General features: G+C 55.2%; 1 protein-coding gene across 1 annotated transcript in view; it reads left to right on the top strand.

Annotated features, from left to right (window-relative positions):
* Positions 1–15,000, top strand: part of LOC132207501 (uncharacterized) — a 26,520-nt gene that overhangs the window by 8,719 nt on the left and 2,801 nt on the right. The window contains exon 4 of the mRNA XM_059643271.1: positions 12,298–12,617. Within this exon, the coding sequence (XP_059499254.1) occupies positions 12,298–12,617 (320 nt within the window). The remainder of the gene's footprint in view (positions 1–12,297; positions 12,618–15,000) is intronic.

Raw genomic sequence — 15,000 nt, forward strand, 5'->3', positions numbered from 1 at the left:
CCACACACACACACACTCACACACTACCCCCCCCACACACACTTCCCTCAACACGCACTCCCCCAACACGCAGCCACACTCCCCCCTACAACACACTCAGACTCATTACCTCCCCGACACACACTCACCCCACACACACTCCACCCCACACACACACACACACTCCCCCCCACACCAACTCCTCCCCCCCACACACACTTTCCCCAACAGACACACACACTCCCCCCACAACCCACTACCACCCACACACACACACTCCCCCCCTACACACACTCCCCTCCACACTCACACTCCCCTGACCCACATTCTCCCCCCCACCCACATACACACTCCCTCACCCACACACGCCACTCACGCACACTCTGCCCCCGCCACACACACTCACCCCACCCACACACTCCCCTCCAATCCACGCACTGGCCCCCACCCATACACCCCCATACAAACACATTCCACCCACCCACACATTCCCCCAACCCACTCCCCCCCACCCACACCTTGCCCCCCACTCACACACACACGCCACCCTCACCACCCCTCACACACATACCCGCCCCAGACACTCCACCCCGCCAACCCAGACACACACACCTCACTGGCACACCTCCCACCCACACATAGCCCCTCACCCACAAGTTCCCCCACACGCTCCTCACACCACTCCCACTCCCCCACTCCACTCACCCCACATTCTCCCACCCATTCAAACACCTGCTCCCCCTCACTCAGACTCTCCCCACCTCAGCCCCCATCCAAACTCCCCCCAGAACTGACTCCCCCTCACCCCACACTCACATACTCCCCATAGCAACTGACCCCCCCCCTACATACCCACCTTCCCCCCCCACTCAGGATGGGCTCTCCCAACTGCACCCCTCCACCCTGCTCACTCAGCGCTGACCCTCTGACTGGGCCCATACCTCATGTAAGTTTGAACCGAGGCTGGAATGGGGGTCAGGAGCTGGGTGGCCCTGGTGGAACACAATCTGGGCGTCACTGAGCAGGTTGGTACTGAGCGGGTGCTGTGTGAAGGCGCTGTTACTGGCACCTTCCATCACTTTACCGATGCTCGGGAGGAGACTGATGGGGCGGGAATTGTCCGGTTTGGATTTCTCCTGCATTTTAAGTACAGCATACCCCTGAGAAATTGTCCACATTGTCGGGTAGATCCCAGTGTGTAACTGTACTGGAACAGCTTGGCTCAGGGGGAGCGGCATGTTCCTGAGCACAAGTCTTCAGTACTATTGCGGGAATGTTGTCACTGTTACAACACGGAGTGAATGGAATTGGCTGGAGACTGGTACCTGCGATGCTGGGGACCACTGGAGGAGGCTGAGATGGATCTTCCACTCACACTTGCGGCTGAAGATTGCTGCGAATGCTTCAGCCTTATCTTTTGCACTGATGTGCTGGGCTCTTCCATCATAGAGGACGGGGATATTTGTGCAGCCTCCTCCTCCAGTGAGTTGTTTAATTGTCGACCACCATTTCCGACTGGATGTGGCAGGACTGGAGCTTAGATCTGATCCGTTGGCTGTGCCATCGCTTTGCTCTATCACTTGCATCGTTCGCTGTCTGGCACACAAGTAATCCTGTTTGGTGGCTTCACCCAGTTCACACCATATCTTCAGATATGCCTGGTGCTGCTCCTGGCCATCCCTCCTATACACTGTGATCCCCTGATGGAGGTTGTTCTCAATGTGAAGATGGGACTTGGTCTCCACAAGGACTGTGCGATGGTCACTCTTACCGATACTGTCGCTGGCTGATTGGTAAGGGTGAGGGTCCGGAATGCTTATCCCTCTCGGTGGTTCCCACCCCACCAGCCCCAGGCCCAGTCCAACAGCTATGTCCTGTAGGACCCAACCAGCTCCATCAGTAGCACTGCACTCTAGGTGAAGGACGTTGAAATCCCCCACCTAGAGTGCATTTTGTTCCCTTGCCATCCAAACTGCTTCACCTAAGTGTTGTTCAACATGGAGGAACACTGATTTATCAGCTGAAGGAGGAGGTTTCCTTGCCCATGTTTAACCTGAAACCATGAGATTTCATGGGGTCTGGAGTCAATGTTGAGGACTCCCAGAGCAACACCCTCCCAACTGTATCCCTCTGTGCTGCCCCCTCTGCTGGGTCTGTCCTGCTGGTGAGACAGGACATGTCCAGGGATGGTGGCGTTAGTGTCTGGGACTTTCCGTGAGTAGTCACAATGTCGGGCTGTTGCTTGACTGGTCTGTGAGGCAGTTCTCCCAGTTTTGGCCCTAGCCCCCAGATGTGAGCAAGGAGGACTTTGCAGCATCGAAAGGGCCTGTACCCTGACTAATCTAAAAAACAAACCTCTGTCCTTACTCACTCTATATTCCTCTATTCTCTCCCTATTCATGTAACCATCCAGATGCCTCTGAAACATTGCCAATCTGCCTGCTTCCACCACGTCCTCTGGCAGTGCATTCCAGACTCCCACCACTCTCTGTGTGACAAACCTCCCTCGCCCATTTCCCTTAAACCTTCCCCTCTGACCTTGAACCTGTGTCCCCTTGTAATTGAAACTTCAACCCTGGGGAAAAAGCCCCTGACTATCCACCCTACCTATGCCTCTCATAATGTTGTAGACCTCCATCAGGTCTCCTCTCAGCCACCTTCTTTCCCAGTCTTTTTAACCTTTCCTCATTGCCAATGCCCTCAAGATAGGGCAACATCCTGGTGAACCTTCTCTGCACTCTCTCCAAAGCTTCCACATCCTTCTGGTAATGTGGCGACCAAAACTGCACACAATACTCCAAATGTGGCCTCCCAAGGGTTTTATATCACTGCAACATGTTTTGCCAACTCTTGTACTCCACGCCCTGAGCGATGAAGGTAAACATGCCTAATGCCTTCCTTAATGACCTTGGTCACCTGTGTTGTGACTTTCAGGGAATTGCAGTCCTGCACTCTCACATCCATCTGTATGTTAATGTTCCTCAGGGTTCTGCCATTGACAGTGTAGTTCACACCTAAATATGATCCTTCAAAATGTATTACCACGCATTTGTCTGGATTAAATTCTATCTGCCATTTCTGTGTGGAAGTAGCCAACCTATCTGTGTCCTGTCGTATCCTTTCACAATCGTCAGCACTATCAGCAAGTCCATTAATCTTCGTGTTGTCAGCAAACTTACTAATCAGACCACCCACATTTTCCTCCTGACCATTTATATGTACCACAAACAACGGGGGACCTAAGACTGGTCCCTGTGGAACACCACGAGTTATCGGTCTCCATTCTGAAAACCATCCTTCCACTGCAACCCTCTGTCTTCCATGACCAAGCCAGTTTTGTATCCATCTCGCCAGCCCACCCTAAATCCCACGGGATTTTAGTTTTTGTACCAACTTGCCATGCGGCACTCTATCAAAAGTCTTACTAAAGTCCCTATAAACTACATCCGCAGCCCTTCCCTCATCAATTATCTTTGTCACCTCTTCAAAACAAATCACTTTGATGAGACATGACCTTCCCTGTAAAAAAAAAACCATGCTGCCTGTCACTAACTAGTCCATTTCCTGCCAAATGTGCAGATGTCTTGTCCCTCAGTATCTTCTCCAACACCTTCCGATCACAGATGTCAGACTCACCGGCCCACAATTTCCTGGATTAGCCCTGCTTCCTTTCTTAAACAAGGGAACAATCTCCAGTCTTCTGGAACCTGTGGTCAAAGAGGACATGAAAACACCTGTTAATGCCTCAGATATTCCTTCCCCATGCCTCTCGGAGCAACCTGGAATGGATCCCATCTGCTCCTTGTCTACCTTAATGCAAAACATCCTCCTTCAGTATGTTGGCCTTATCTCAAGTATTCACACACTCATCCCTGACCTCAACATCAGTCATGACCTTCTCCTCAGTGAATAGCGATATAAAGTTCTCATTGAGGATCTCTCCCTCTCCCTGTGGCTCCACGTATAACTTCCCTCCTTTATCCTTGTGGGGGCTACTCTTTCCCTTGTTACCCTCTTTCTATTAATATCTGCATCAAAAGCCTTGGGATTCTCCTTGAATCTGTTTGCTCAAGACATGTTAGCCTTTCAGCTTTCCTAATTCTACATTTTCATTCCTTCCTAATTTCTCTGGACTCCTCAATGACTTTGTCAGTTTGTAGCTGCCTGGGCCTATCAGATGCTTCTTCTCTCCTTTTGACCAAGTTTACAATTCCCCTTATTATCCGCGGTTCCTGAATCCTGCCATTCCTACCCTCCACTTTTGGAGGGACGTGCATGTCCTACAATTTAACCAACTGGTCTTTGAAAGGTTCTCACATTCCAGACACAGATTTACTCTCAAATACCTGCTCCAAATCCAGATTCCCCAGCTCCTGTCTAATTTCGATATGGTTGGACTTTGCCCAATTAAACCCCCTCACACAAGGGCCACTCTTGTCCTGGTCCATGACAACTCGAAATCCCATGGAGTCATGGTCACTGAGCCCAAAATGCTCTCCTACTGAAACATTGATCACCTGTCCTGGCTCATTCCCTAATACCAAGTCTAGTCTGGCCTCCTCTCTGGTTGGATTGTCAATATACATATGTCTCAAAAAGCTCTCCTGGACACTTCGAACAAACTGCTCTCCATACTGGCTCTAAGGGAGTCCCAGTCAAGTTACTCACCACACCTACCCTGCTCTTTTCACACCTTCCTAGTATCTGCTCCTCTGTCTCCTGTGGGCTATTGGGAGGTCTATAGAAAACTCCCATTATTATGATTTCACCCTTCGTACTCCTGAGCTCTATCCATAATAACTCACTGCAGGATCTCTCTAATGTGTCCTCCCTCAACACAGAGCACAGACCTGTTCTGAACAGCACAGCTCCATTATAAGCTGCAGCACAAACAGTGAATCTCCCTATGATGAAAGGGGCAGTTACTACTGAGCCTGCTCCTACTGCACCTCATCCCAGGGCCAGAGCCCAAATATTCTAAAAATATGATCACATATCCCGTCATAATGTGCACAGAAATAACTGAATTTATTCCTCAATTCTGAGGCCGCCTTTCTCACTTCCTCATCTCCCTCCAGACGTCTCCTAAACTCTAAGACTAGTGAATCAGACTTTGTCTTCAGCATTTTAGCTCATCTTGTCTGATGTATTTGTCACTCTCTTTAGGGGCATTTAAATGGTCATTGGATAAACATACAGATGATAATGGAATAGTGTAGGTTAGATGGGCTTCAGATTGGTTTCACAGGTTGGCGCAACATTGAGGGCCGAAGGGCCTGTACTGCGCTGTAATGTTCTGTGTGTTCTATGAAGATGTTATCAATTTGTACAACAAACACACAGCACGGGGTTACATACAGAGTAAAGTTCCCTCTACACTGTCACCGCCCCAGCAAACACTCCCAGGGACGGGGACAGCACAAGGTTAGATATAAGGTAAAATGTCCCTGCTCATTTCCGTTGCAAACTCAGCATAACTGAAATATCACCTAATCGTTCCTTTACGAGCAACTGAAATTTTTCTAGCTTCTCATCCTTTCGCAGTTCTACCACCTTAAGAAAGCTTGTCGTGTACATGGTCAGATGATTCTCGAGTTGTTCTTGCATCTCTTCCTCCAGCTCAGTAACTGTCTCTTCTACTTCAGCCTCACTTTCTCCCAGGGAACATCGAAATTCCTCCACCAGCAACTTGGATTTTTGTAGCAGTACGTTCTTCCTGGAATCTGGATTGTCCTTCAAAATCTTGGCCTTAATGTTGACAGTTGGCTTCTGAGGAAGACAGAGACAGTGATAGGATTGGGGGTGTACAGGAGCAGGAATGTCAATTGTACAGGGTGAGCCCACAGACAGAGGCTGGGAGTGCAATTTGGGTCTCCTTATCTGATGAAGGATGTTCTGGCTCTGGAGGGAGTGCAAGGAATGTTTCTGCAACCGATTCCTAGGATGGCAGGACTGATGATGTATGAAGAGAGACTGGATTGGTGAGGATTGTATTCACTGGGTGTTTATGAGAATGGAGTCGGGGGTGGGGTACACCTGATCCAAATCTATAAAAATCTGACAGGACTAGACTGGGGGAGTCCAGAGAGTCACAGTCTGAATATACAGGGGTAGGACGCAGATGAGGAACAATGTCTCCCCTCAGACTGTCAGGGCTCCGTGGAATTCTCAGCCTCATGAAGGTGTTGGGGGCAAAAGTTGGGGTTAGATACAGAGTAAAGCTTCCTCTGCACTGTCCCCCCCCCCCCCCATCGAACACTCTCAGGGACAGGGACAGCACAGGGTTAGATATAGGGTAAAATTTCTCTTCACATTTCCGTTGCAAACTCAGGACTGAAATTTCACCTACTCGTTACCTACCATTTCCCTTCCACCGACACCCTCATCAGCCCAGCCGAATTCGTCCTCACCCTCAACATCTTCTCTTTTAATTCCTCCCACTTCCTGCAGACAAAGGGGGTGGCCATGGGTACCCGCATGGGCCCAAGCTATGCCTGCCTCTTTGTAGGGTACATGGAACAGTCCCTATTCCGCACCTACACAGGCCCCAAACCCCACCTCTTCCTCCGTTACATTGATGACTGTATCGGCGCCGCCTCTTGCTCCCCAGAGGAGCTTGAACAGTTCATCCACTTCACCAACACCTTCCACCCCAACCTTCAGTTCACTTTAACCATCTCTAATACCTCTCCCTCCATCTCTGGTAACCACCTGGAAACTGATATCCATTTCAAGCCCACCGACTTCCACAGTTACCTAGAATGCACCTCCTCCCACCGACCTTCCTTCAAAAATGCCATCCCCTGTTCCAAATTCTTTCGCCTCTGCTACATCTGCTCCCAGGATGAGGCATTCCACTCGCGTACATCTCAGATGTCCTCGCGAGTTTTGAGAAGATTTGTGGCTCAGGTTGAGGTTCTGGATGTGAGTTTGCTCACTGAGCTGGAAGGTTAGTTTTCAGACGTTTCGTCACCATTCTAGGTAACATCATCAGTGAGCCTCCGACGAAGCGCTGGTGCTATGTCCTGCTTTCTATTTATCTGTTTAGGTTTCCTTGGGTTGGTGATGTCATTTCTTGTTCTTTTTCTCAGGGGATGGTAGATGGGCTCCAAATCAACGTGTTTGTTGATGGAGTTCTGGTTGGAATGCCATGCTTCTAGGAATTCTCGTGCGTGTCTCTGTTTGGCTTGTCCTAGGATGGATGTGTTGTCCCAATCAAAGTGGTGTCCTTCCTCATCTGTATGTAAGGATACGAGTGATAGTGGGTCATGTCGTTTTGTGGCTAGTTGATGTTCATGTGTCCTGGTGGCTAGCTTTCTGCCTGTTTGTCCAATGTAGTGTTTGTCACAGTTCTTGCAAGGTATTTTGTAGATGACGTTCGTTTTGCTTGTTGTCTGCATAGGGTCTTTTAAGTTCATTAGCTGCTGTTTTAGTGTGTTGGTGGGTTTGTGGGCTACCCTGATGCCAAGAGGTCCGAGTAGTCTGGCAGTCATTTCGGAAATGTCTTTGATGTAGGGGAGCATGGTTATGGTTTCTGAGCCCGTTTTGTCTGTTTGTTTGGGTTTATTGCTAAGGAATCAGTGGCTTGTGTTCATAGGGTACCCATTCTTTTTGAATACGCTGCATAGATGATTTTCCTCTGCTCTGCGTAGTTCCTCTGTGCTGCAGTGTGTGGTGGCTCATTGGAATAATGTTCTAATGCAGCTTCGTTTGTGGGTGTTGGGATGGTTGCTCCTGTAGTTCAGTATTTGGTCCGTATGTGTTGTTTTCCTGTAGATGCTGGTTTGAAGTTCCCCATTGGCTGTTCGCTCTACTGCGACATCTAGGAATGGCAGGTTGTTCTTGTTTTCCTCCTCTTTTGTGAATGTTATGCCAGTAAAGGGTATTATTGATGGTCTTGAATGTTTCCTCTAATTTGTTTTGTTTAGTGATGACAAAGGTATCATCCACGTAGCGGACCCAAAGTTTGGGTTGGATGGTGACGAAACGTCTGAAAACTAACCTTCCAGCTCAGCGAGCAAACTCACATTCAGATGTCCTCATTTTTCAAGGGCTGCAGCATCCCCCCTCTCAGTGGTCGAGTACGCCCTTGACCGTGTCTCCCACATTTCCCGCAACTCATCCCTCACACCCTCTCCCCGCAATAACAACCAAAACAGAATCCCCTCACCCTCATGTACCACTCCACCAACCTCTGGATCCGACGCATCATCCTCCGACACTTCCGCCATCTACAATCCGACCCCACCACCAAAGACATTTTTCCATCCCCACCCCTGTCTGCTTTCCGGAGAGACCACTCTCTCCGGGACTCACTTGTCCGCTCCACACTCCCCTCTAGCCCCACCACACGTGGCACCTTCCCCATGCAACCGCAGGAAGTGCTACACTTGCCCCCACACCTCCTCCCTCACCCCTATCCCAGGCCCCAAGATGACTTTCCATATTAAGCAGAGGCTCACCTGCACATCTGCCAATGTGGTATACTGCATCCACTGTACCCGGTGTGGCTTCCTCTACATTGGGGAAACCAAGCGGAGGCTTGGGGACCGCTTTGCAGAACACCTCCGCTCGGTTCGCAATAAACAACTGCGCCTCCCAGTCACGAACCATTTCCACTCCCCCTCCCATTCCTTAGATGACATGTCCATCATGGGCCTCCTGCAGTGCCACAATGATGCCACCCGAAGGTTGCAGGAACAGCAACTCATATTCCACTTGGGAACACTGCAACTCAATGGTATCAATGTGGACTTCACAAGCTTCAAAATCTCCCCCTCACCCCACTGCATCCCAAAACCAGCCCAGCTCGTCCCCTCCCTCCACTGCATCCCAAAACCAGTCCAGCTCTTCCCCTCCCCCCACTGCATCCCAAAACCAGCCCAGCTCGTCCCCACCCCCCACCGCATCCCAAAACCAGCCCAGCCTGTCTCCGCCTCCCTAACCTGTTCTTCCTCTCACCCATCCCTTCCTCCCACCCCAAACCGCACCTCCATCTCCTACCTACTAACCTCATCCCACCTCCTTGACCTGTCCGTCTTCCCTGGACTGACCTATCCCCTCCCTACCTCCCCACCTATACTCTCCTCTCCACCTATCTTCTTTTCTCTCCATCTTCAGTCCGCCTCCCCCTCTCTCCCTATTTATTCCAGAACCCTTACCCCATCCACCTCTCTGATGAAGGGTCTAGGCTCGAAACATCAGCTTTTGTGCTCCTGAGATGCTGCTCGGCTGCTGTGTTCATCCAGCTTCACACTTTATTATCTAACAAAGTGTGAAGCTGGATGAACACAGCAGGCCAGGCAGCATCTTAGGAGCACAAAGGCTGGTGTTTTGGGCCTAGACCCTCCATCAGAATAACCAGTGTAGTCCCCTGGGGTGTGATGGAAAGGGTCGGAAGGTGGGAGTAAAGTGTCCAACAGCTGACTAACAGGTAACAGGAATGACGGATAATCTGGTTAATCCGGGCAACACCGCAATCACCGGGAAAAAAAACTAAAAGCGAGGGAGTGCTGGAGATGCACAAAATGGCTGGAGAGATCCGAGGAGCAGCGACCGAACAGGAACAGCCCGTCTTAGCTTCGAAAGCCTGCAATTACAAATAAACCTGCCAGACTGTGCCCAGTGTCATGTGACTTCAGCAGCACCCCCCCCCCACTCCGACACCAGCCACCCACGGCCCCCCCACTCTGACACCCACCGCCCCCCCCACTCCGACACCCACCGCCCCCCCACTCTGACACCCACCGCCCCCCCCACTCCGACACCCACTGCCCCCCCACTCTGACACCCACCGCCCCCCCCACTCCGACACCAGCCACCCACCGCCCCCCCCACTCCGACACCCACTGCCCCCCCACTCTGACACCCACCGCCCCTCCCACTCCGACACCCACCGCCCCCCCCACTCCGACACCAGCCACCCACGGCCCCCCCACTCTGACACCCACCGCCCCCCCCACTCCGACACCCACCGCCCCCCCCACTCCGACACCCACCGCCCCCCCCACTCCGACACCAACCACCCACTGCCCCCCCACTCCAACACCCACCGCGCCCCCACTCCGACACCAGCCACCCACCGCCCCCCCACTCCAACACCAGCCACCCACGGCCCCCCCACTCTGACACCTACCGCCTCCCCACTCCAACACCAGCCACCCACTGCCCCCCCACTCCGACACCAGCCACCCACCGCCCCCCCCACTCCGACACCAGCCACCCACCGCCCCCCCCACTACAACACCCACTGCCCAACCCCTCCGACACCAGCCACCCACCACCCCCCCCAACTCCGACACCAGCCACCCACCGCACTCCCCACTCCAACACCAGCCACCCACCGCCCCCCCGACTCCGACACCCACCGCCCCCCACCACTCCGACACCAGCCACCCACCGCACCCCCTACTCCGACACCAGCCACCCACCACCCCCCCCAACTCCGACACCAGCCACCCACCGCACTCCCCACTCCGACACCAGCCACCCACCGCCCCCCCGACTCCGACACCCACCGCCCCCCACCACTCCGACACCAGCCACCCACCGCACCCCCTACTCTGACACCGGACACCCACCGCCCCCCCTCTCCGACACCAGCCACCCACCGCGCCCCCCACTCCGATACCAACCACCCACCGCCCCCCCAACTCCGACACCAGCCACCCACCGCGCCCCGCACTCTGACACCTGCCACCCACTGCCCCCCCACTCCGACACCCACCGCCCCCCCACTCCGACACCAGCCACCCACTGCCCCCCCACTCCGACACCCACCGCCCCCCCCACTCCGACACCAGCCACCCACTGCCCCCCCACTCCGACACCAGCCACCCACCGCCCCCCCAACTCCGACACCAGCCACCCACCGTGCCCCGCACTTCGACACCTGCCACCCTCTGCCCCCCCACTCTGACACCAGCCACCCTCCGCCCCCCCACTCCGACACCCACCGCCCCCCCACTCCGACACCAGCCACCCACTGCCCCCCCACTCCGGCACCCACCGCCCCCCCCACTCCGACACCAGCCACCCACTGCCCCCCCACACCGACACCAGCCATCCACTGCCCCCCCCAACCACTACCAGAAAAAAAGCAAGATTGACATTTACACAGTGACTTCAACATCCACTCAGCATCCCCCAGAACAGGCCCCACTTCCGTCCTCTAGTTCCAGAGGGAAGGCTGAACCCAACCCACCCGAATTTCCCCCCCCCCCCCCCACCATGCCATGGTTTAGGCAGCCCCTAAAACTCCTCTGTGAGATGCAGTGACCGCTGCAGAGGACTAGCACAGATATGCAGAGTGAGCCGAACAGCCCACTTTGGTATGTTTGTTCAGGGATGAAAGGGCCGACATAAGGGGGCAGGATGAAACTGTTCCTCTGATTTTGCAACTGATTTTCTCTTTGCTAGTGTCTCACATTCCCACTCAGTGCATCAGTGGATGGTCAGGTGGACCTAGGTCTCAGACTGGGTTCAAACTTACTTTACAAGTCGCCAGGGCTTTGGTCTAATTGTTTGTGAATAATCATACAAAGAGAAATGCAGTTTGATTGCAGGTAGGGTCTTGGGGCAGCAATGTGGGACAGAGAGAGACCCTCAGGATTCAGGGAAACACTCCTTTGAAGTTTGCTTCACAGGTAGATGGCGGGGGGGACGGGGCGAAGAAGGCATTTGTCACGCTCGCCTTCGTCGCTCAGAGCTTTAAGTGTAGGAGTTGGGGATGTCACATTGAGGTTGTACAGGGACGTTGGTGAGGCCTCTTCTGGAGCAACTGTGTCCCAGTTCTGTTGTAGGATGGATATTATGAAGCTGGAGAGGGGGTTCGGGAGAGACTTACCGGGATGATGCCAGGTAGAGAGGGTTGGAGTTACAGGCAGAGTGTAGGCTGGCAGAGATTTCACTGGAGTGTAGAAGGGGCGACCTGATAGAGGTTTATAAAATGGTGAGGGGTAGAGATAGAGTTAATATGATTTCAGAGATAGTGGGACCTGCAGATGCTGGAGAATCTGAGATAACATGGTGTGGAGCTGAATGAACACAGCAGGCCAAGCAGCATCACAGCAACAGGAAAGCTGGCTGACAGTTCAGTCCTAGACCCTTCTTCAGAAAAAGGGCCTAGGACCGAAAAGTCTTTCCTGCTCCTCTGATGCTGCTTGGCCTGCTGTGTTCATCCAGCTCTACACCTTGTCATCTCAATAGTTAATGTGGGTGTCTTTCCCCTAGGGTAGGATTTCAAGACTCAGAGAATACAATTTGGGTGGGGTGAGGTGAAAGATTTTAAATAGACCTGAAGTGCAACATTTTTTGTAGCCCAGGGAGCGGCTCGTGTGTGGAATGTGATGTGGAAGGGATGGATGTGGGCACAGCTACAACATTCAAAGCCATATAATAACGACATGGACTGGAAAGGTTTGGAGGGAGATGGGCGAGGAGCAGGCAGGTGGGATTATGGTTGGGCTGAAAGGTCTGTTTCTGTGCTGGACAGCTCGATGTCTCTGCTTGGAGCACAGCATCGCATTCACATAATCCTGAGTTTACAGAGACAGTTCCATCCCCACCAAACCCGACTGCTCAGTGTTAATGAACATGGGCACCAACTTCAGAGAAACACCAATCAGATAAATGTTCAGGTACACAGCATCAACTCTACTGTCTGTCTTCAGCGCTGACCCTCCGACAGTGCCCGCTCCCTCAGCGCTGACCCTCGGACAGTGCCCACTCTCAGCGCTGACCCTCCGGCAGTGCCCACTCTCAGCGCTGACCCTCCGGCAGTGCCCGCTCCCTCAGCGCTGACCCTCCGGCAGTGCCCACTCTCAGCCCTGACCCTCTGACAGTGCCCACTCTCAGCACTGACCCTCCGGCAGTGCCCACTCTCAGCGCTGACCCTCCGGCAGTGCCCGCTCCCTCAGCGCTGACGCTCCGACAGTGCCCACTCTCAGTGCAGACCCTCCAACAGTGCCCACTCTCAGCGCTGACCCTCCGGCAGTGCCCACTCCCTCAGCACTGACCCTCCGACAGTGCCCGCTCTCAGCACTGACCCTCCGGCAGTGCCCACTCTCAGTGCTGACCCTCCGGCAGTGCCCACTCTCAGCACTGACCCTCCGGCAGTGCCCACTCTCAGCGCTGACCCTCCGACAGTGCCCACTCTCAGCGCTGACCCTCCGGCAGTGCCCACTCTCAGCGCTGACCCTCCGACAGTGCCTGCTCCCTCAGCACTGACGCTCCGACAGTGCCCACTCTCAGTGCAGACCCTCCAACAGTGCCCACTCTCAGCGCTGACCCTCCGGCAGTGCCCACTCCCTCAGCACTGACCCTCCGACAGTGCCCGCTCTCAGCACTGACCCTCCGGCAGTGCCCACTCTCAGTGCTGACCCTCCGGCAGTGCCCACTCTCAGCACTGACCCTCCGGCAGTGCCCACTCCCTCAGCACTGACCCTCCGACAGTGCCCGCTCTCAGCACTGACCCTCTGGCAGTGCCCACTCTCAGCCCTGACCCTCCGACAGCGGCCTCTCCCTCAGCGCTGAGCCTCCACCGGTGCCCACTCCCTCAGCGCTGACCCTCCGGCAGTGCTCACTCTCAGCGCTGACCCTCCGACAGTGCCCACTCTCAGCGCTGACCCTCCGACAGTGCCCAGTCCCTCAGCACTGACCCTCCGGCAGTGCCCTTTCTCAGCACTGACCCTCCGGCAGTGCCCACTCTCAGCGCTGACCCTCCGGCAGTGTCCAGTCCCTCAGCACTGACCCTCCGGCAGTGCCCACTCTCAGCGCTGACCCTCCGACAGTGCCCGCTCCCTCAGGACTGACCCTCTGACAGTGCCCACTCTCAGCGCTGACCCTCCGGCAGTGCCCACTCTCAGAGCTGACCCTCCGGCAGTGCCCACTCCCTCAGCGCTGACCCACCGGCAGTGCCCACTCTCAGCGCTGACCCTCTGGCAGTGCCCACTCCCTCAGCACTGACCCTCCGACAGTGCCCACTCCCTCAGCACTGACCCTCCGACAGTGCCCGCTCCCTCGGCGCTGACCCTCCAACAGTGCCCACTCTCAGCGCTGACCCTCCGGCAGTGCCCACTCCCTCAGCACTGACCCTCCGACAGTGCCCGCTCCCTCAGCACTGACCCTCCGACAGTGCCCGCTCCCTCAGCGCTGACCCTCCGGCAGTGCCCACTCTCAGTGCTGACCCTCCGGCAGTGCCCACTCTCAGCACTGACCCTCCGGCAGTGCCCACTCCCTCAGCACTGACCCTCCGACAGTACCCGCTCTCAGCACTGACCCTCTGGCAGTGCCCACTCTCAGCCCTGACCCTCCGACAGCGGCCTCTCCCTCAGCGCTGAGCCTCCAACGGTGCCCACTCCCTCAGCGCTGACCCTCCGGCAGTGCTCACTCTCAGCGCTGACCCTCCGACAGTGCCCACTCTCAGCGCTGACCCTCCGACAGTGCCCAGTCCCTCAGCACTGACCCTCCGGCAGTGCCCACTCTCAGCGCTGACCCTCCGGCAGTGTCCAGTCCCTCAGCACTGACCCTCCGGCAGTGCCCACTCTCAGCGCTGACCCTCCGACAGTGCCCAGTCCCTCAGCACTGACCCTCCGGCAGTGCCCACTCTCAGCGCTGACCCTCCGACAGTGCCCGCTCCCTCAGGACTGACCCTCTGACAGTGCCCACTCTCAGCGCTGACCCTCCGGCAGTGCCCACTCCCTCAGCGCTGACCCACCGGCAGTGCCCACTCTCAGCGCTGACCCTCTGGCAGTGCCCACTCCCTCAGCACTGACCCTCCGACAGTGCCCACTCCCTCAGCACTGACCCTCCGACAGTGCCCGCTCCCTCGGCGCTGACCCTCCAACAGTGCCCACTCTCAGCGCTGACCCTCCGGCAGTGCCCACTCCCTCAGCACTGACCCTCCGACAGTGCCCGCTCCCTCAGCACTGACCCTCCGACAGTGCCCGCTCCCTCAGCGCTGACCCTCCGGCAGTGCCCACTCTCAGTGCTGACCCTCCGGCAGTGCCCACTCTCAGCACT

Source organism: Stegostoma tigrinum, chromosome 50, assembly GCF_030684315.1.
Source record: "Stegostoma tigrinum isolate sSteTig4 chromosome 50, sSteTig4.hap1, whole genome shotgun sequence".
Taxonomy (NCBI): Eukaryota; Metazoa; Chordata; class Chondrichthyes; order Orectolobiformes; family Stegostomatidae; genus Stegostoma; species Stegostoma tigrinum.